This window comes from Diabrotica virgifera, chromosome 7 (assembly GCF_917563875.1).
Source record: "Diabrotica virgifera virgifera chromosome 7, PGI_DIABVI_V3a".
NCBI classification, from domain to species: Eukaryota; Metazoa; Arthropoda; class Insecta; order Coleoptera; family Chrysomelidae; genus Diabrotica; species Diabrotica virgifera.
In genome coordinates, this window is record NC_065449.1 from 66,414,345 (window position 1) to 66,436,179 (window position 21,835).

The window sequence follows — 21,835 nt, forward strand, 5'->3', positions numbered from 1 at the left end:
CAAACAAATTATGTGGCTCCGAAATATAAAGAACTGGAGAGTCATAAATAATACTGGCGAGCTTTTGCATGCCACAAAAGACAGACGTCAGACCTTAAGATAATTATCCAACGCACTATAGGGCACCATGAGAAGAATTCCTACAATAAAATAACAATAACAATAACAATAAAATAACTTCAGGACTTTCTTACTGGTTCGGATTTTACGGAAAATGAAATTGAGTTTAAAACAAAAATGTCTCTCTACCTTTCATCGAAGTTTTCTTATGATGGAAGATACACCATGGTAGTAGGTACACCATGTGCTTGAATGCACCTTCATCATCATCAACCCGTACGCGTCCACTGCTGGACATAGGTCTCCCTCAGTTCTTTCCATCTTTCTCTGTTTTGTGCGGCTTGCATCCAGTTGCCGACAATACGTTTCAGATCGTCAGCCCATCTGGTTGGTGGTCGTCCTCTGCTCCGTAGTGCTTCTTCTCGTGGCCTCCACTCGACAATACGTTTTGTCCATCGGTTGTCTGACAATCTGGCGACGTGTCCTGCCCAATTCCACTTAAGCGACGCGATTCTTTCGACGGCGTCCGCTGTTTTTGTTCTACGACGTATTTCTTCGTTTGGGATTCGGTCCCTCAGGGACACGGGCGCCCATATAAAAATTTTCAGGGGGGGCCAGACGTGAAGATGTTGCACATATATTTTGTATACTTTGGATAACCATATATAGTATGCAGCACACGAAAAGCCAGGGGGGGGCACGGCCCCCTCCTGCCCATTGGTATGGGCGCCCATGCTCAGGGAGACACCCAACATCTGGCGCTCCATAGCCCTTTGAGTTATGCGAATCTTGTTCACTACCTTTTGTGTGAGTGTTAATGTTTCCGCTCCATAAGTGAGTACAGGCAATACACACTGGTCAAAGATTTTCCTTTTCAGGCATATGGGTAAGTCAGATTTAAATGCATAGCTCAGTTTACCAAACGCTGCCCAGGCTAATCCTATGCGACGTGGGAGCTCGCACGTCTGGTTATCTCTTCCCAATCGAATTTCATGTCCCAAGTACTTATAAGATGCAGTCTGCTCAATATTCATTCCATCAAGAACAATATTACGATTTAGCACCAGATTAGTCATTATTTGCGTCTTGTTGATGTTAATCTTTAGTCCGACCTCTAAGGAAGCGTGATATAACTTGTTCAACATTATTATTGCATCATCCATACGATCGGCTATAAGGACGATGTCATCTGCGAATCTCAAATGACTGAGCTTCTCTCCATTTATGTTGATACCATATTCGTTCAGATCTGCCTTCTTAAAACTGTGTTCCAAAAGGGTTGTGAACAGCTTTGGTGAGATGGTGTCTCCTTGCCGTACTCCTCGCTGTATACAGAATTTATTTGTTTGTTGATCAGATAGTCGTACGCTAGCCGTTGCGTTGTGGTAGATATATTTTATCATGTTAGTATAGCGATAATCTATTCGGCATTCTGTCAATGCTTTTAACATTTTTTGCTGGTTTATGGTATCGAACGCTTTCTCGTAGTCCACGAATATCAGTGCCAATGGTTTGTTGTATTCCGCAGACTTCTCGATCAAGTTTTTTTACAAGTGAATGCACCTTAGCCTCGTCATAATCAACCAATAGTATAATGCAAACGACAAAATAATTTACAAGAAAAAATGGTCTTACGATTTGTACGTCACTGCATTTAATACGTTGGTACCGTGGTAATGGTGCCACGGTAGCGTGCAACCGCACGTAACCCTTAATCACTACACTTGTTACAACAAATGGAACTTTAGAAATTATTACCTGATGATACAGATGTGTATATTTAAAGGTAAATGAGAAAATGGTACTCAGTCTCAATGAACTCCTTCAATGTTAAATGCAAAAAATGTTTGGTAGACTTTTTGTTTTAGAAAATCGATCAGGATAGTATTCATTCAGAATAATTAAAAAATTTACCCGGTACAGATGCTTCATACGTCGTTTTGATTTATTACTTTTTTAAAAAATCTGTTTATTGGCAAAATATTAATAACAGAAAAAAATAATTACCATACCCCACCCCCTCGAATCTAAATATTCTTTTCTATGCTGATGGTCGAAAAATTTTATAGTCATAAAAATGCCAATGATTGTAGTTTATTCGTTTATTACAGAATGATTTGGGAAGATACCTTGTTGGACCAAATATTATAGTATAGAGGTAATCACATTTAAGCAACTAAGGAACTTTGGAATGATGCCCCTACAGAAAGTTTTAAGGAGTTTTTTTTTTCATTTCTTCTTCTAAACTTCTAAACAATAGATCTATGAAACTTTTAGGTTTTATGAAACATAGCCTTTCTAAATTTGATAATATTTATTGTCTCAAAAACTTCTAGTGTTATTCCCTTATCAGACAAGGAAAAAGTTTTCCTCTTTTCTGTATAATACGGTGAAACTTTTGAATAATATAATAAAAATTATTATTAAAAATATTTACTTATTTATACAGTAATTTTAAACAAATATATTATACAGTAAACTTTTTCAAATTATTTGGTAGGTACGTCAAATCAGGCACCCTTTTTATTTACATTGCAAATATCAGATCAGAACTATTGCTTCTTTACGTGATTTTGATTTTTAGCGCGTTTCATATAAAATTTAAAATACGTGATAAAACCTTCTCGTTTATTAAATCACGTAATTACAGCTTAGACGTTAATAACTAGGATAGAAAACTAAAGTGAAATATCAATTTTTTTAATACCATATTGCGTCTCTTGCGTGAACATATCAATTCACGCTTCTTTATGTTTTTTTAATAACGCCTGATTTGTGCTTCGCGTTTTTTAAATGAGAAATGCGACAGGTTGACATGTGATGCATTTCCTAAAATAAGTTGTCACGTATGGTATGAACATGAACTAGTTATTTGTAATTTTCGAACTTGTCTATTAGCTGTTGTTACATATGGGCTGTTAGAAAGCAATTCAAATCTTTTAAATGACTTTATAAATACTGCAAAACGGTTAAAACGGAGATCACTCTCGCTTAGATGCGAGACTATATTTATTACACTTCCATAAATAGATATGTCCAGATCACTTCAACGGAACTGGCTATGCAAAAACGTTCATTTTACAACAGTGGTATTATAATCGATGACTATTAAATATTTCATTACTCTTACGTTATAATTTCTAACAAAGAAATTTAAAGTACTATTACTACTAGCGGTTTACAGCGTTGTCCGATGCCTTCCTACTCCTAATCGCCATTCTTCTCTGTATAACCATAGTGCATAGACCTGAAGAGATTTCCCTTATTCCTCTAGTTCTTTTTCAATTCCCTCTCTTCAGCTTCTTCTCGACCTTCCCCCTTTTCCTTCTGTCTTGTGGTGTCCGCGTCAAAATCTTTTTAGGGATCCTGTCATCTGGAAATCTCTGTACACGGCCGTACCATATCAGTTCTTTTGTTTTTATGTCATCAATTGTTCTATGCGTGACTCCCATCATTTCTCTTATCCTCTCATTTGGTATCGGATCTCATCTCGATTTGTCTGCTGGTCTTCTCCAGAAGTCCATTTCTGGTCATAGTATCATTTTCTCTGTTCTTTTATTTGTTTCATTGGCCAAACTTCACTGCCATATGTGATTACACTTTGTGCCTGTACTGGAATCCACTGGCTTGGGACTTACAGAAATTATTTTGCAAAAATTTAATGAACTGGGAATACCTTTGGAAGACATGAGAGGACAAGGGTATGATAATGGGGCAAAGGTGAAAGGGAAGAACTTGGAAGTTCAAAACAGAATTTTGAAAATGAATCCTAGATCATTTTTGTCCCATGTTCTAGCCATTTACTCAACTTATTCGTGGACGATGATGCTAAAGCCTCACAGTTTGCAGTTTCTTTCTTTTCCTTAGTGACAAAAATTTTTTCTCAGTATCTATTCATCGTTGGGCTATACGGAAAAATCATATTTCTAGCCTAGTATTGAAACCTTTGTCCGAAACTAGATAGGAAAGTATAATTGATGCAATTACTCCCATCAGATACCAAATTGAAGAAATCTACGATGCTCTTGTAAAAATCACTGTCAATAAAACAACGATAAAATGGTTGCTCATGAGGCAAGCTGTTTGGCAAATCAAATCCGTGATACTGCTTTTCTTTGCTCTGTGGTAATATGGCATGACATTTTACTTCACATCAATGTAGTCAGCAAATCACTGCAGAGTATTGATATGGGAGTGTATCAAGCTGTAAGTATCAAGTCTCTCGGAAGTGATTTAAAATTCCAGGGTTATTTGACAGACGCAAAAGAGCTAGCATCAAAAATAGAAATTGAGAACCCTAAAATCAGAGGCACAGTAATAGCAAGGAAAAAGTGAAAAGACAATTTGGCTATGAGGCTGAAGATGAAAGTATGGACCTAGATACAGGGGCACGATATAAATTTGACTTCTATTTAAAAATTATAGACACAACTGTTAATGCATTAAGTGATAGATTAGATAAATTAAGAGCAGTGGTGAAATTTTTTAGTTTTTCGGCCTACCAAGGGGGAGGGTGGGCGGCGGTGGCCTATCTTGCCCAGGGCGATAAAATCCCTATGGTCGGGCCTGGAGCTGTTTGTTCGCTTTAGATATTGTTTGGTCCACAGAATGCCGTTCATCATGTATGTATATGGCTTTTCTATGTACGTTTCTGTCTTTTATAGCAACATCGAGTGTTCCATCTTGAGTTATCTTCATGCCCAAATAATTGTAATCATCACAGTGTTTAATTTCTACCCCATCGTCTAATGTAATGGGCTCCTTTATCAATCCAATAAACATGTTGACTTCGAGACCCCATTTGTTATATTCTTCTATTAGTACTTACGTTCTTTAAAGGTAAAATATTGCAAAACCTCTAAGTTTTAAAGAACCGCTTGGATTGACATGAAATTTGGCAAATACATAGCTAACAAGTAAAAAAAAAGTGATATTGTGCCAATATGTGCTTTTGCCCTAGGGGTGAGTTTCACCCCCTTTTGAAAAATATATGTTCGAAATAAGTCCGGAAATAGATAAAATGAATAATTCTAATCAACTTTTGTTCTATAAAGTTTTTTTCACTAAGTTAATACTTTTCGAGTTATTTGCGAGTGAATATGTTCATTTTTTCTACAAAATAACCACGTTTTCAGACGGTTTTTCGTAAATAATTCAAAAAGTAAGTATTTGGTCGAAAAATAAAATTCTTAACAAAATTATAGCACGTAAAAAAGTGAAAAACATGGTGTATATATTAGGTCACTATACAGTAGAAGCAGAGTTATAGCTAATGAAAAATAGGTTCATATTCGTCAAATTCCAAATCTAATATTTTAACGTGCCATAACCAAAAAACGAAGCACTTTTTTGGGGAAAACTTACTTCAACTTTTTTAAACTGATTAAAAAATGCTTATTTTTGTTTCTTAAAAAAGTTTTTTAACATCAAAAGTAAACAAGTTACTCTCAAAATAAAGCTGGTCCCTTTTTTTGGTAAGAAATCGGGAAAATCACCCCCTAATTAGCATTTCAAATTAACTTAATTGTTACCACTTCACAAGTATTTTACTCGCGTATGTATTGATCATATGATCTGTAAGTTTCATCGGTTCGAAGTCCTTATTTTCGAAAGAGCTGTAGTTAAAAGGGCTTGAACGAGTCACTTGTCATGAGTGTATGCAAAGTTAGAAGCACCGAATCTTAACCAACTTTTGTCTTACAGAAAAACAAAAAAATACAAAATATTCAGAAAAGTAAAGTCGACTTTTTTTATTGTATAAGATTTTTGGTATCTCTAACAATTTTTAAGTTTGCGAAAAAAGCATTTTTTTCAAAATTAAAATTTTTAAAAATTTTATTTTAAAACCAATTTTTTACAAAAATTAGCACTTTGAATCGATGAAACTTACAGATCATATAAACACAACATAAGCAAAGTAACTTGTGAAGCGGTAACGATTAATTTTATTTAAGTTGTTAATTTGGGGGTGATCTTCCTGATTTTTTTGCCAAAACAAAAGGGACCAACTTAATTTTGAGCGTAACTTGCTTACATTTTATGCTAGAAATTTTTTTTATAAAAACAGAAATAAAGCTTTTTTAACCACTTTGAAAAAGTTGTAATGTGTTTTCCCCAAGAATGCTTCATTATTTGGATATTTCACACTGAATTATTCTATTTGGAATTTTTCGAATATGAACCTATTTTTCATTAGCTATAATTCTGCTTTTGCTTGGTATAGAGACCTAATATATACACCGTTTTTTTTTTTACTTTTTTATAGGCTATAGTTTTGCTAAGAATATTTTTTTCGACAAAATGCTTACGTTTTGAGATATTTGCGAAAAACCGTCTAAAAACGTGGTTATTTTGTTGAAAAATGAACATATTCACTTGCAAATATTGCAAATATTTGCATCAACTTGCAAAAAACTCGAAAAATATTGATTTGGTGAAAAACTCTATAGAACAAAAGTTCCTTAAAATTAGTCATTTTATCCATTTCGGGACTTATCTTGGACATATATTTTTTCACCCCCGAGATGGGGTGAAACTCACCCCCAGGGCAAAAGCACACATCGGCACCATATCACTTTTTTTCTATGACGTGTTAGCTATGCGTATGCCAAATTTCATGTCAATCCAAGCGGTTCTTTAAAATTTACAGCAAAAACCGTGAAAGAACGTACTATATAAGCTTCCGCATCATGTAACTCAAGTCGTCATGGTCCTGAATAATCAGAATTTGGTCATCAGCGAAACATAAAGTGTATAGTGTTGTCTCGTTATTGAGAGGGATTCCCATGCCATTACATTTTCTTTTCCACAGCTTGAGTGCTCGTTCCATATAAATTTCGAAAAGGGTAAGCGACATACAGCAACCCTGCTTCAGTCGTTTCGTGACATTAAATCCGTCAGACATCTTTGATCCATTTTTAATTTAAGCAGTCGTTCTATTATACAGACTTTGGACTGCTTTGATAAAACCATGTTTCATGTTAGTTTGCTGTAGAGTTGACCATAGTTTGCTAAGGGGCACACTGTCATATGCTTTTTGTAAGTTTATAATCATTTTTATAGATGGTTAAAAGAAGTTTACTTTATTTTCAGAATGAATATGTATCCGTGGTATCGCGACTCCGTAGGAGGCCAGCTCGGGCAGTTATGCGGCCCTATGGCTACAACCATTAAGACTGAAAATGGATACAACGATTGTATGTTAGCGTTAGACTACGCCACCCAGAGTAAGGTAAGATACAATTTTAAATTAGTAAATAATATAACCAAATATGGGATTGATGATTTTATTTTGAGATTTTTTACATAGAGGAACTTTTATTGTCAAAATTATGGAATAAATTTTTCTGGAAATAGGCGAGTTCGAAGACAAATCTCGAAATAAGTGGAATTTACAAATCTCGAAATAAGTGGAATTTTATTTTTAAATTATAATTTTATCCGAGGCTCTTATACGCTGTGAGCTCGTACGTAGAGGGGATATTTACAAATTCGCGAACGCCAGTAGTGACAAGTTTGTAAACGTTTACCGGAAATTTGACATAAATGTCAAAGTGATTAATTTAAAATTAAAATTAAAAACATTAATTATAAACAATATTAGTTGGTCAAAGCTGTGGTATATATTTTTACCTTAAATATACTTACGTTTTAAATACTGAATTTAAGTTTTTTTAATGTTCCGTAATATCTAATTATAAATAATCTATTATAATCTTAGCGCCATCTACACGATTATTGTCAAAGTATCCGAAGTAAGAAATTGATATTTTATCAATAGAACGTCAAAATGATTAGAAAAATCTTAAAAAAATCGATTACAATTTAATTACTTTTTTGCGTTGTAAATATTAAGCGATAACAATTAAAAAATAAATTTAAAAATTACCAGTAAAAGTTGAATTAGTAACCGCTAGGAGCGACACCAGCGAAGCTCAGAGCGTATAGGGCATAAGGAATGCGAGAAAAAGAAAGAGACATTTTGATTTTTTGGCATATAAAGGGTGTTTGGTAAAGAATGAAACTTTAGATTCGTGACCTTAAAATAGGTCGATTAAAGCTGACTTACCTTAGTCAGGGCCGCGCTGTCCACGTGTGCAATGTGTGCGGCTCACACAGGCGCCAGCAAGGGCGCAATTCGAGTTTTCACAAATATTTTAGGCGGATCAAAATAAAACTTATCCATTTTTTTTTCAGCTTCTACCAATCGTTGGTGTATCACCAAACACACCAGACTTTGCAAGTCTGGCTTTAAAGCATTTATCTAATACACGCTGGTCCAGCAGAATTGATGCTTCAAAGCCATTGTACAAAAATTTGTCATAAATTTATTATGCTTTATGTGATATAACGCATTAGGATAAAGATCGTGATAGAAATTATCAAGCTAGATATTTAACAGTCAAGTTATCAAGCTCAGTTGTTCAGTCTACATACCTATGGTGTAATAAGTTCTGATGAAAGTTAACTTGGTTAACAAAATTTTTCAATAAAAAACAATGATACGCAGCTGACCTTAAATGCTTTACAAGAGATAAAACAATTGTTGCTCGAGTTTCGAACAGATATCAAATGTAATGATGTTTTTACTACAGCAAATGAAACTGCAAAGAAACTGGATGTAGGGCCCAGTTATCAACCAGCCACACTGTTACGGCTTCGGAAAAAAGCTGACAGTTCGATAACGAACATAAAGACGAACCAATTTTGGATCCTTAAATGTCATACAAAGTTAATTTCTTTCATTGTGTTCTCGAGCAAGCAATAATGTCAGTAAATGAAAGATTTTCATATTGGAAAATCATGTTAATTCTTTCAAATTTTTATATAATTTGAACGAGAGTACAGAAAACTCACAATTAACACTTTTGTGTAGAAAGTTCGAAAAAACTGAGATTTAATGAGCATCTATATAGAGGGAGACGATTTGTTTAACGAATTAAGTATGTATATGAATTATACAGCTTCAGCCTTTGTTAAAAGAATTAAATAATGATGTTCATAAAATTTTAAAATATATAAAAGTATTTTTAATGAAATTAACTGTTTCTTTTCTTGATGTGCCTATTCGTGACGAATGTTGGTGATCATCATGGCAATCTTCACTTTATCTGCAGCAACGCGGAAAAGCTGCACAGATGTTGTGTTGAACCAGGTTCTGAGGAATTTTAACCAGGATGTTTTTTTCCTTGCTGGACCTCGCTTTCCAAAAATATTTTTCCTTGCACAATGGCTTGTAGTGGGGCATATCTAGATTCATTTCGCATAATGTATCCAAAGTATTCCAACTTTCGAGATTTGATGGTGGTCAGTATCTCTCGGTTCTTCTTCATTTTTCTGAGGACCTTCGCATTTGTGACCCTGTCAGTCCACGGGATTTTTAGAATTCTACGGTATAGCCACATCTCAAAGCTTCCAATTTTCTGCGCATATCTTCGTTCAAGGTCCACGATTCAACACAAAAGGACAGAGAAGCCGTAGCATCGCGGCATTCTTACATTTATACCAAGAGAGAGGTTGTGACTCTTAAAGAAAAAGGTCCGCATACGGTTGAAGGTGGATTTGGCTTTTCCAATGCATGTTCTTATTTCTTGGTTGTTAGTCCGTTCTTTATTTATTATGGTGCCAAAGTAGTTGTGTACGTCACTATTTCTGCACGGGTTTGGTTGATTTAGAGTTGCCCTTCTGTTATCTCTTTCTTGCTAATGATCATAAGCTTTGTCTTCATTACGTTTATATTGAGTCCATATTTACTATCGACTGTAATATGTGATTTTGTTCATAATCACTTGTAGGTTTTCTAGGTTGTCCCCAAATACTATGGTGTCATCTGCATACTTGACATTGAATTCCTTTTTCAGTTTCGTTCAAAGCTTCGATAAATATTCTTTCAGAGTAGAGATTGAAAATTAGAGTGTACAAAATACAGCCTTGCCTCACTCCACGCATGATGTTCACCTTCAACTCTGAGGTAGTATCTTGCAGTATGATTCCAGTAAATGCTGGAAGCCGCGAAAAGTGATTTTTTTTCTGAAATAGATATTTATTTTCAAGTTTTCCTGTATCTTTAGATATTTATATTGTTACGAAAAAGATTTATTTTTACTTAATTATTTTAACTTTTTCCTTTTTATTTTCCTGTTGCATAGGTATATGATATTTTATTTTTAATTTTTAGTTATTTGTGTTTGGTTACAATAAATAATTGTTCATTTTCACATTATTTAATTTAAACGAGACATTAAATGTTTTGCACACAGGCGCTAACACGTGCTGGCGCGGCACTGACCTTAGTATGAAAAATGATAATATCCTAAATAGAGGGTGGATGATAAAAAATTGAACATATTAAATTAGCGCTGAAAGACGTACGTGGCGCCCTCTGGGTAATATATCATTTTTGTGGCCAATTTAGATTTCTCGTCCAAAAAAACCCCTGCCTACCAAATTTCGTGTTGTTATCCCATGCATCCCAGGAAATATTCAAGAATAAAAAAAATAAAAGTTTAACTTTGACTAATAGTATTTCGGTTATTATCAACTTTCGTACTAATGTAAGTTAGCTTAAATTTAAATCGACCTATTTTAAGCACAGGAATCTAAGGTTAAGCTATGGCCCATTCTTTACCAAACACCCTGTATAGTCACGTTATCTATCAGGTTGTTATGACATAATCGATGATTTTTTTAAGAATAGGGGTCGTGCGCCAACTCATCTGAAAGTCTCGCCAATTTTCTATTCCGTGATATAAGCATTAACATAATTATTTATACCTGGCGGCCAAAAATTATTTAATTTTTATATTAAATTAATTTACGCAACAAGAACTATCTATATGTACTCGTAATTTATTTAACACAAAATACATTTTGCTGCTGTGTAAAAATAGGAAAAAACCTTTATATGACAAACAAAAGTTGCTTTTCGCTTAAACTAATTGTCAGCCACCTGCCTGTTGGCAGTAATTGAAAAGACGAAGACAATTTCAATACAAATACATTGTGAAGCATTTCGTGAGTTGTATTACGAATTTCCAATCTAATTTTACTTTTTAAATCTTCTAAATTTTGTGTTTTCTCTGTACATAATTTGTAAATGTTTAATTTTAAGTAAGCCCATAAAAAAGAATCAAGTGATGTAAGATCTGGAGATCTTGGGGCCACTCTATTGTTCCTCGTCTACCAACACATATCCTAACGAAACATCTATTTAAAAACAAGAACAGGAAGTGCACCGTCTTGCTGAAAGCATATGTTTTCATTTGACATACTATGATCATTTTCATTTAAATTAATGTATATTAGTCTGCTTTATTTGCAGTTGTATATTGCTTTGTTTGTAGTACCTACAGGTAAATCAGAGAAATGACCATGTCAGCTGCAATTTGTCTTGATTAAAGGCGATTCTCCGCCACGCCTGATAATACATCAAAGTTTACCCTATCATTTAATGGTGGAAGACCAGCATTGTTCAGTTTTTCTAAATTTATTTTTAATTTTACTAACAGTAAATTTTGTAATAGGCGTATTAGGATATTTTACATTCATACATTTTGTTGTGTTCTGGTTTTATCTATATATTTAACTATATAATAATAGGTAGGACTATTATTTATTGATTTATTTCATGCAGCAAACTAGTTTTTATAAGAAAATGCAAAGAACTTAAGTACCTACTTAAATTTGACCCAAGCCAACTCAATTTTTAAAAACGATACTTTTTGCCAGTTCTTTTTAATTCTCATTATTTATGTGTCTAATATGAGAATTTATTTTTGTTTTTCATACTAGTAGAAATAACAGAAATACTAAACATTTATTTACACAATTCTTAAAGTAATTTATTAGTAGATAAAATTTACAAGATTTAAAAAAATATAATTAAATTAGATATTCATAATATTACAGTAAAACCTCGATATAACGGACTAATTGGGGGATGGGGTGTCCGTTAAAACCGAAAGTCCGTTATATAAAAATAGGTTTAAAATAAATCAATTTTTTTTTAAATATGTGCACTCTATTGAGATATAAATAAAAAGACATAACACAAACAAAATTGTAGGTATTTAATTGTCTTACTCGTGAAGTAACGTTGCTGTTTGATATCAACGGGCTTACTGTCGGTAATCCTGCTTTGAAAAAGGAATCAAGTTTTGTTTGCGCTTTTTAAGTTTGCTGTTTTTTTAATAATCAACTCTCTAAAATTATGCTGCTCTCTTGTATCCCCTGCGGTATCTTCATCATGCAATACAACCATTACTTAATCTAAAAACTTTCAGCATTATATTCGTTTGGTTGCCAAAATTACTATCTGATCCATGAGTTGAATAAGCGATGTTATATTTTTGGGCCAAAAAATAAAGCTAAATTTACCATCTTCTGAACGTAAAATATTTTCAGAGTAAAGAGCAAGAGAGTTGTCTAAAATCAATAAACATTAACATTTCACCCCTTCCGGAGTTATTTCCAGTTTCTTCTCTTGAAATTTTCTCACTGCAGGTACACATTCTTAAAAAATAAACTCTAATTTTTGATTCTGTCCTTGCTGTTTTTTCTTCCAGAATTCGATTTTTTATATCTTTTTGCATCCAATTTTTTTTTACATTTGAAGGGATTTTTCGTCCGTTATATCCGAAGTCCGTTAAATGGAGGTCCGTTCTATCGAGGTTTTACTGTATACTTAACCCCAGAAATATCTACGATGTTCAAAAAAGTTATCGTTATCGGTTCAATTACTACCAAGAGGCAGGTGGGTGGCAATTCGAACAAAGAGTAAATGTTTGAACTTTACCGCGCTGAGCAGATGGGACGTGAATTATAAATTGTAAAATTCCCTCATCTTCTTTAGTCTCAGCATCGGTTATGGTTGCAAATTTTAGAAGCGTCGGAGGAGACTTGGACAGTCTTGGTCTTGGTCTTGCACCAGTACACCTGGTCTTGGTCTTGGTCTTGGTATTGCACTCCCAGTCTTGGTCTTGGTCTTGGTCTTGCAGCAAGAGTCTTGCAAGTCTCGCAGTTACCCACTAGCATATTGCTATTTATTAATAAACAACTCACATTAGGTGGGTTTGAACCCACGATCTAAACTATCTCTGCCTATACTCTAACTAACTGGGCTATCTACCATGTCCCACGGGATCAGTCTGTTTCTTAATAAACGTTTGCATTTAATAACCTGACATGTGCTAAAACATGGTGAAAACACAAAAAATCAAACAAATGACATAAACTTATATTATTATCTAGACTGTATTTTAATAGTATATTGTGCAACAAGTGCAGAAAGATACTAATTTCTCACGAGTTTGAAAAGTTGCGGTACGAGCGCAAGCGAGTGCCGCAATTCAAACGAGTGAGAAATTATCTTTCTGCACGTGTTTCACACTATACTTTTTCTACAAGCACAGTTTTTCCTAAAAATAAAAATCACAATTTCCAAACGACGATTAATTATTATAGGTACCTATGTGATAAATTTTAAACTGTATTTAATTAATACCTACTAATCAATTTAAATTCCTTATACCTAAATAAATTACACTGAAATCAGTTAAAAAATTAATGCACTGCCTTAATTTGTTTAAATTTAAACAATTATTACACACTATTGACATTATATGCAGTCACGGATTTACACAAAACCTACTTCATTCGACGTCTCTTGCACAGGTTGCTAAATCCTTATTGGTTATTTGATAATTATAAAATGTTTAATAAGAATAAAATTGTAAAATAAAACAGTTGTAACATCCATAATTTAGTTTCTATGCTATAGTTAAATATAATAATTGTCTTATAGGTTATATATTTGTCTAAAGTTTAACCACGGATGTAAACAGAATATAACGTTACTCAGAATGCGGTAGTCCACGAATGTAAACAGAATATAACGTTCCTCAGAATGAGGTAGTCAACTGTGCAGAAAAGAACTTTGCGGCACAGAAACGTCACTTTGCGGCACAGAAACGTCACTTTTCTGCACACTAATGTCAAATATCTTATACTGTGAGAAAATATCAAGTTTGCTAACATAAAACCGTGCAGAAAAGTGCACTTTGAATAGTGGTTGTAGAAAAAGAACATTATCTGTCTAGAAAGGGATTGATGGACTCTCACATTAGGTATATGGAATGAAACGGAATAAAAGAGTTCTACAATTTGCCATTTATTCAAATTAATACAAATTAAATTACAGCACAGTACACAATAGCTTTGACACTATTATTAGTTGAAAATTTTTGTTTGCTATTAGTTGAAAATTTTAAGATTGACTTTTTTTTAACAAGAATTAATACAAAGTAATACACGCAGTTTAATTATATAACATTTATACATAGTGATTTTTATGTATGGAACGCCTCAAATATCTCGGAAACGACTTGAACGATTTTTATAGAATTTGGTGAGTAAAGGTCTTCTAATGCGGCCGATATTATAGTGGTAATTAAAGATTGTTACCAGATCTTGCGTTTTTTTGAAAATATAATGAACTTTAGTATTTAGAATAGAACACCTTGTATATTTTTGCATTTTGAACCATAATAACTACTAATTAATTTTCATGTAATATTTCCTATACCGAAATGCCGTAATTTCTGAGTTATTTCTATATTTATTTAAAAAAAAATTAAACAAATTATAAAAATCAATTGTTTCAGCCCTGGCAGACTTATTTTAGGTTCTTTGAATCATATGGAACAAAAAAGGTCTTTTGTAGTTTTTGTCTAAAGTTATTCGTTTCCGAGTTATAAACAATTTAAAACTGAAAAAAATCGAAAAATGACGATGTTCAAGGCTCAAAAACACAAGTAATAGCTATTTGTATAACAAGGGAGGAAAGTGCTACTTTTCCTCCCGAGAATGAAGTTTACTGCCCGACGCGTAGCGGAGGGTAGTAATCATTCAAGGGAGGAAAAGGCACTTTACTCCCATGTTATACATATGGTTTTTCCACCTTCCTCAAATAACAAGTCATTTTTTCATTTTTACTTAATTGATTTTATGTAACTAACCAATAAAATTTATTAGAAGTAAATCTAACAAGTAGGTACAATATAACTGTCAACTGTCAAATATAAGTCAAATTATTAATGTAAACATTGTTAAATCAAAATATCAATTTACTGTTTTTTACCATTCTGCAAAATAAAGAGTGTTTTATAAATAAATGTTAAAATGTATATATACTTACGTAATAGAAAATAGATATTATACAGGGCGTCAATAAGTTATATTTCATGAATGACATACCAGGACGTTACTTTTACTTTTCCTCCCTAGGGAGGAAAAGTACGACTTTGCTCCCTACAATCAGGTCCGGAAAAGTATACTTTCGGTAGAGGTAGGTGGAAAAAAATATTATTTTCGAAATCTCGAAGTGCCTAAACTGAAGTTTAAACTTTATTTATCAGTTGTCGATAAGTAATTTGTTTATTTCATTTTAAAAAACATTGTTTTTTAGTTTTTATTGCAGCCCGATCACCCATCCTCTCATAAGTTCTTCATTAACAATAAAAAAACAATGGCAAAATCACACATCGGCCAATATCTCTTTTTATATAATAATAAATATCTCTTTTTTGAAATTTGAAGGTTTTGTAGCATTATACCGTGCGCGAATGAACTATACATGGTAGTCAGGCATCATCTTATCTACTGCTTTTTCAGCAAAAAATTTTGTTTGGCCGATTGATCTAATATCTAATTGCACACCCTGCAAAAAGTAGGACGTTTAGTCTTTACGATATGGATAAGGAAAAACAATTGAGTGGTTATCCGTAACAGTGAATGTGGTATTCGTATTATATTTTTATCACCTTGTAGGCGACATACTTCTTTAAAAGTTTCAATGCGATATTGTTATACACACAACACAAGAAGATTATTTTATGAAAGGTTGCTATTCTCAAAATCTAGACAATTGCTCAATTGTAATTAATTTCGGAGCGAAGGCGTCGTCTGATATTAGGAAAGAATGAAATATTTTATTTTTACATTGTATAATAATTTATTATGACCTCTGAGTACGTATCAAATAAATAAGTGTTTATATTTTTAATTCGGTATGTATGATCATCGTATTGTTCATAATGCGGATAAATCCATTTTTCCAAATTTTTGTTACATATATTTTTTTGTATCTCATAGTCTCTAAGCATATACCCGAACTAATATACAGGGTGTAACAAAAATACAGGTCATAAATTAAATCACCTATTCTGGGACCAAAAATAGTTCTAATTAACCTTACCTTAGTACAAATATGCATATAAAAAAAGTTACAGCCCTTTGAAGTTACAAAATGAAAATCTATTTTTTCCAATATATCGAAAACTATTAGAGATTTTTTATTGAAAATGGACATGTGGCATTTTTATGGCAGGAAGATCTTAAAGAAAAATTATAGTGAAATTTGTGCACCCCATAAAAATGTTATGGGGGTTTTATTCCCTTAAACCCACCCAAACTTTTGTGTACGTTCCAATTAAATTATTATTGTGATACTATTAGTTAAATTCAATATTTTTAAAATTTTTTGGTTCTTAGTATTTTTTCGACAAGGCAGTTTTTATCGAGTTGCGGCTTCTTTTCTAATATGTATGTTTACGTAGAGATTTTATGGGGGTTTTGTTCCTTTAAACCTCCCAAATGGTTGTGTACGTTCCAATTAAACTATTACTGCGATACCATTAGTTAAATACAGTGTTTTTAAAACTTTTTTGCTTCTGTGTATTTTTTCGATAAGGCACATTTTATCGAGATGTGACTTCTTTTTTAATATGGTTTAAAATATATCTAAATATGTAAATCATAAATAAATTTTCCTATTATTATCAAGTCTCCATAATCGTACTTAGCCATATCACAGATGTACATAACATATATGTGGCCATATACAAATATGTGGTGGATTTGACAAATAATATGCAAAATATTTCGACAAATACTGACTTTTCGAAAAAGTACCAAGAGGCAAAGAAGTTTTTAAAGCATTGTGTTTAACTAATGGTACTACAATTATAATCAAATTGAAACGTACACAAAAGTTTGGGGGGGTTTAAAGGAACCAAAACCCCATAAAATTCTTATGGGGTGTCTAAATTTCACTATAATTTTTTCTTAAGATACTAATACCTTAAGAATGCCACATGTTCATTTTCAATAAAAAATCTCCAATAGTTTTCGATATATTGGAAAAAATCGATTTTCATTTTGTAACTTCAAAGGGCTGTAACTTTTTTTATGTGCACATTTGTACTAAGGTAAGTTAGGTTCAATCGAACTATTTTTGATCCCAAAATATGTGATTAAATTTATGACCTGTATTTTTGTTACACCCTGTATTATTCCATAAAACGACACTCAAACTGCAAGACGCAAGAGTCTCGCAGGCTTGGTCTTGTTCTTGCTGAAGTCTTGCACGGTCAGTCTTGGTCTTGGTCTTGCTAAAATAAAGCGGTCTTGGTCTTGGTCTTGGTCTTGCTAAAACGCAAGAACAAGACCAAGACTGCAAGACCAAGACCGATTTTGGGCAACACTAGTCGGAGGTGTAACCAGAGAAGGTTCCCATTGTTTTCAATCTGGTGGGATGTAAAGTAATATTTATAGTGTTATTTTATGTGCTATTAGATTGATTATTTCATTCATAGGAGATTCTGACCAATAGAAAGCTACAGAAATCTGAATTAAATCGATAATTTTTGATAATCTCCCGTCGTTAAGTATATTACGTCAGATGCCCTTCGTTGCTACGAAAAAATACATTCAGTGACATTAATGACAATTAATGTTTTAAAAATTATAAAAGTGATGACTTTCAATCGTCAAATATTTATAAAAACTGTGTGTTTAATGGTACTTACATAAATAAATTACAATAAAATTTTGGTTTTGAACAGTTTTATTCATGAAATAATCGCAACAAATTGCACTCGACCTCTGAAATTAATATAGAATTTTTGCTCTCGTGACACTTTGACATAATTTCACTCGCCTTCGGCTCGTGAAATTAAAACTGTCAAAGTGTCACTCGGGAAAAATTCAATAATTTCAGAGCTCTTGTGCAATTACTACTGAAAACTTAGTCATTTTTTTTCTGTTTTCTGGCAGCAGTAAAATATTTTTTGGCCAGCCTTTATAAATAATTATCATAATGTTTACATCACTAAATAGAGAATTGAATAAATAAAATTTTTCGGTATTTTTCTTGCGATTTGTCTCTAAAGTGGCCTATTCTCGAGAAAATGAATTTTATATATACTTTTTATATACACTTTATTATAATTAATATTTTAATGATAGCATAATAATTAACCATTAATTAAAAGGTGCTAAATAACGAGAACCTCCTGCTTTCAGGAATAATAAGATACATAAATTACGCATTCTTAACTGAAATGCGTTCTCTGATTCACCGATTTGATAAATATTTATTTCCACCGTTTGATTTTATAGCGAGATAATTATCACAAATTCAAATTACCTTTATTTACTTCACACAACTTTAACTGCTCGTCTATTACGCTTATTATTGTTATATAAAACGGTTGATTCTATTTATAATTGATGATGATTATTTAATTAATTTTTCTACTATATTGAGTCAGTCAAATGAAATGATGGAATAAACAGTTGATCGATCGGTGTTAAGGTCAAGTGAGCAATTGTTTAAACATTAACATGCAATTTTTTTCTGGTTAATCGCTAAAGATTAAAATGAATTTAATTAGACTAGTTTGATGGACTGCTGCTATAAAAAATATACTTTGATATTAAATAACAGATCAGCTTTAAAAAGGTCTGAGAAGCGTTTAAGAACATAAATATATCTCAAGGGTTCCAGGATATTCCTAAAGGACTTCCGATAAGCTAAATAAATACAGCGCGTCAATTTGAACAGGTACCACCATCTATAATTTGGTCCCTGTATAGAAAATCTAGAAACGTCGCACCATAGCCTTAATGAGTCATGTCTTGAAATTGTTTTTAAAAATTATTCACAATAGAATACATAAGAAATTAGACGAAGGCATAAGTGATACACAAATGGGATTTAGGAAAGGTCTGGGAACACGGGACGCACTGTTTGCAGTAAGTATTCTTTCGCAGAAATGCCTAGATATGAATCAGGAAGTATATGCCTGTTTCATTGATTTTGAGAAGGCATTTGACAAAGTGCAGCATAATCGTCTCAAAGAAATTTTGTTAAATAAAAACATAGACAGTAGAGACATTGGAATTATATGTAACCTCTATTGGAATCAAACAGCAAAAGTGAGAGTTGAAAATGAACTGACTGAGGATATCCAGATTCGCCGTGGGGTGCGCCAAGGGTGTATTTTATCACCATTGTTATTTAATTTATATAGTGAAGCCATCTCAGAATTAGCGTTGGCCGAAGTCAATGAGGGCCTAATAATTAAACGGTGAGCCACTTAATAATATAAGATATGCTGACGATACCGTACTTCTAGCGGGAACACTGGAAGAATTGTAACACCTTGCTCAACAACTAAATATACATTGCAACGATTATGGACTAAAAATAAATTTGAAGAAAACCAAGCTCATGGTATTTACAAAAGCACAAAACATCAGAGTTAGACTAGTACTGGATAATACAGAAATTGAGCAAATATCTTCGTACAAATACCTTGGAGCATGGATCACAGAAGATACTAATCAGACAAAAGAAATAAGATGCCGCATTGAAATTGCACGATCAATTTTTAACAGAATGAGGAAACTTTTCTGTAATCGCAATATCAATATAACGCTTCGGATAAGAATGCTTCGTTGTTATATTTTCTCAACCTTTTTGTATGGGGTTGAGGCATGGACACTAAAACAACCCAACATTAAAAACCTGGAAGCATTCGAAATGTGGTGTTATAGACGTATTCTGAAAATATCATGGACATATCGTAAAACAAAGGCACAAGTGCTCGAACAACTAGGAACACAATGCGAAGTTTTAAATTCCATAAAAATCAGGAAGTTGGAATACTTGGGGCACATCATGAGAGGTGAAAAATACGAACTATTAAGGAATATAATGCAGGGCAAAATCAAAGGCAGAAGAAGCGTAGGAAGACGTAAAATCTCGTGGCTACGCAATCTCCGTGAATGGTTTGGATGCAGCTCAATTGAACTATTCCGGCGCGTATCCAACAAAGTTATAATTGCCAGAATGATTTCCAATCTTCGATAGGAGCTGAACTTTAAGAAGATGATAGAAAATCTAAACCATCAAAGAGAAACTAGAGTATCTTGATCTTGGCCATGTTGTGAGGAATGAACAGAGATATAATTAACCATTTAGATATGAAATAAGTCACAATTAAATTGAAAAAAAATAATTGTATTAACGTTTCGACGCCCAAATCAGGGTGTCGTTGTCAAAATACAAAATACTACTAAATTAAACAAAAATGTTGTTGCTTAGTAAAAAATTCTTCTAATAATTTATTTAATCTTTTATTCTCATTTATATCGGCAATTCAGGCATATATTATATATTTTAAAGTAGAAGACTTTAAAATGATATTGCCAATATTTATGAGTTGCGTTCCTGGGGCGACTTTACTGAAAGATAGTTCATTCGATTACATGAAATTAACCCCAACTCAAGAATATCCGCCACAAAAAAATCATGCATTGTGATCTGTCTTTAAAAAGAGAACCAAATGCAACGGTGATAGTAAAATTCTCGCGTTAGTGATTCCATAGTAAATCACGAGGGAAAACCAGGAACACACCTCGTGATACTATCCCGTCATCGTAAGTATTTTGGTCTTACATTTAGTTTAAGTACTCTCAAAACTAATACCAAATTCTGACTTCATTAAATTAGATTCCGATTCGATTTTTTTGCAAAAACTTACTCAACAAGAGGTCCTTGGTGACGGGCGGTACTGTGGTCGAAAAAATTGTTTAAACAACTTTTTTAAAACAAATTCACGAAAATAATTTTTTCATTTCGAACAAATTATTTTTAGATAATTTGGGTCATTCATTCTGAGCAAAAAAGGGCTCTTGTCATTTTTCTCTAAAATTGATTGTTGTCGAGTTATATGCGGTTAAAAATTTGAAAAATGCGAAAATAGCCATTTTGAAGTCATAATAACTCGATTAAAAATTATTATTATGGAATTCAAAAAGTGACCGAATAAGTTTCAAACCCCTTCTTCAAGGCCCTGGAGAGATTTTTGTCATTATGTTATTACAAAGCTGTTATTTTTAATTATTAACAATTAGCGCTATAGTCCAACTGTATCGTCGCTCCCGTTAGTGAAACTATTTCGATTAGATTTTTTTGCACAAAAAGAGGTCCTTATAATACATCCACAGGGTGCCGGGCGGTGTTGTGGAAAATTGTTTAAATAATTTTTTTAAATCAAATTCACAAAAATAATTTTTTCATTGCGAACGATTTTTTTTGGATAATTTGGATTATTCTGAGCAAAAAAGGTCTCTTGTAATTTTTCTCTAAAATTGATTGTTGCCGAGTTATAATAATATGGCCATTTTCGCATTTTTCAAATTTTAAATCGCGTATTACTCGACAACAATCAATTTTAGAGAAAAATCACAAGAGACTTTTTTTGCTCAGAATGTCCCATATTATCTTAAAAAGTTGTTCGAAGTGAAAACATTATTTTGGTGAATTTGTTACCGCGCGACACCCTGTGAATATGTTTTAAGAACCTCTTTTTGAGTGAGTTTGAGCAAAAAAATCGAAACGGAATAATTTCACTAACGGGGGCGACGATAC

The 21,835-nt window shown here is 32.9% G+C and overlaps 1 protein-coding gene across 2 annotated transcripts in view; it reads left to right on the forward strand.

The window, feature by feature from the left end:
* Window positions 1-21,835, forward strand: part of LOC114325201 (zinc finger protein rotund-like) — a 1,204,079-nt gene that overhangs the window by 63,442 nt on the left and 1,118,802 nt on the right. For both annotated transcript variants that reach the window (XM_050656281.1, XM_050656282.1), the window contains exon 2: window positions 7,153-7,291. In XM_050656281.1, coding sequence (XP_050512238.1) covers window positions 7,154-7,291 — 138 coding nt within the window. In that variant the 5' untranslated portion in view covers window position 7,153. The remainder of the gene's footprint in view (window positions 1-7,152; window positions 7,292-21,835) is intronic.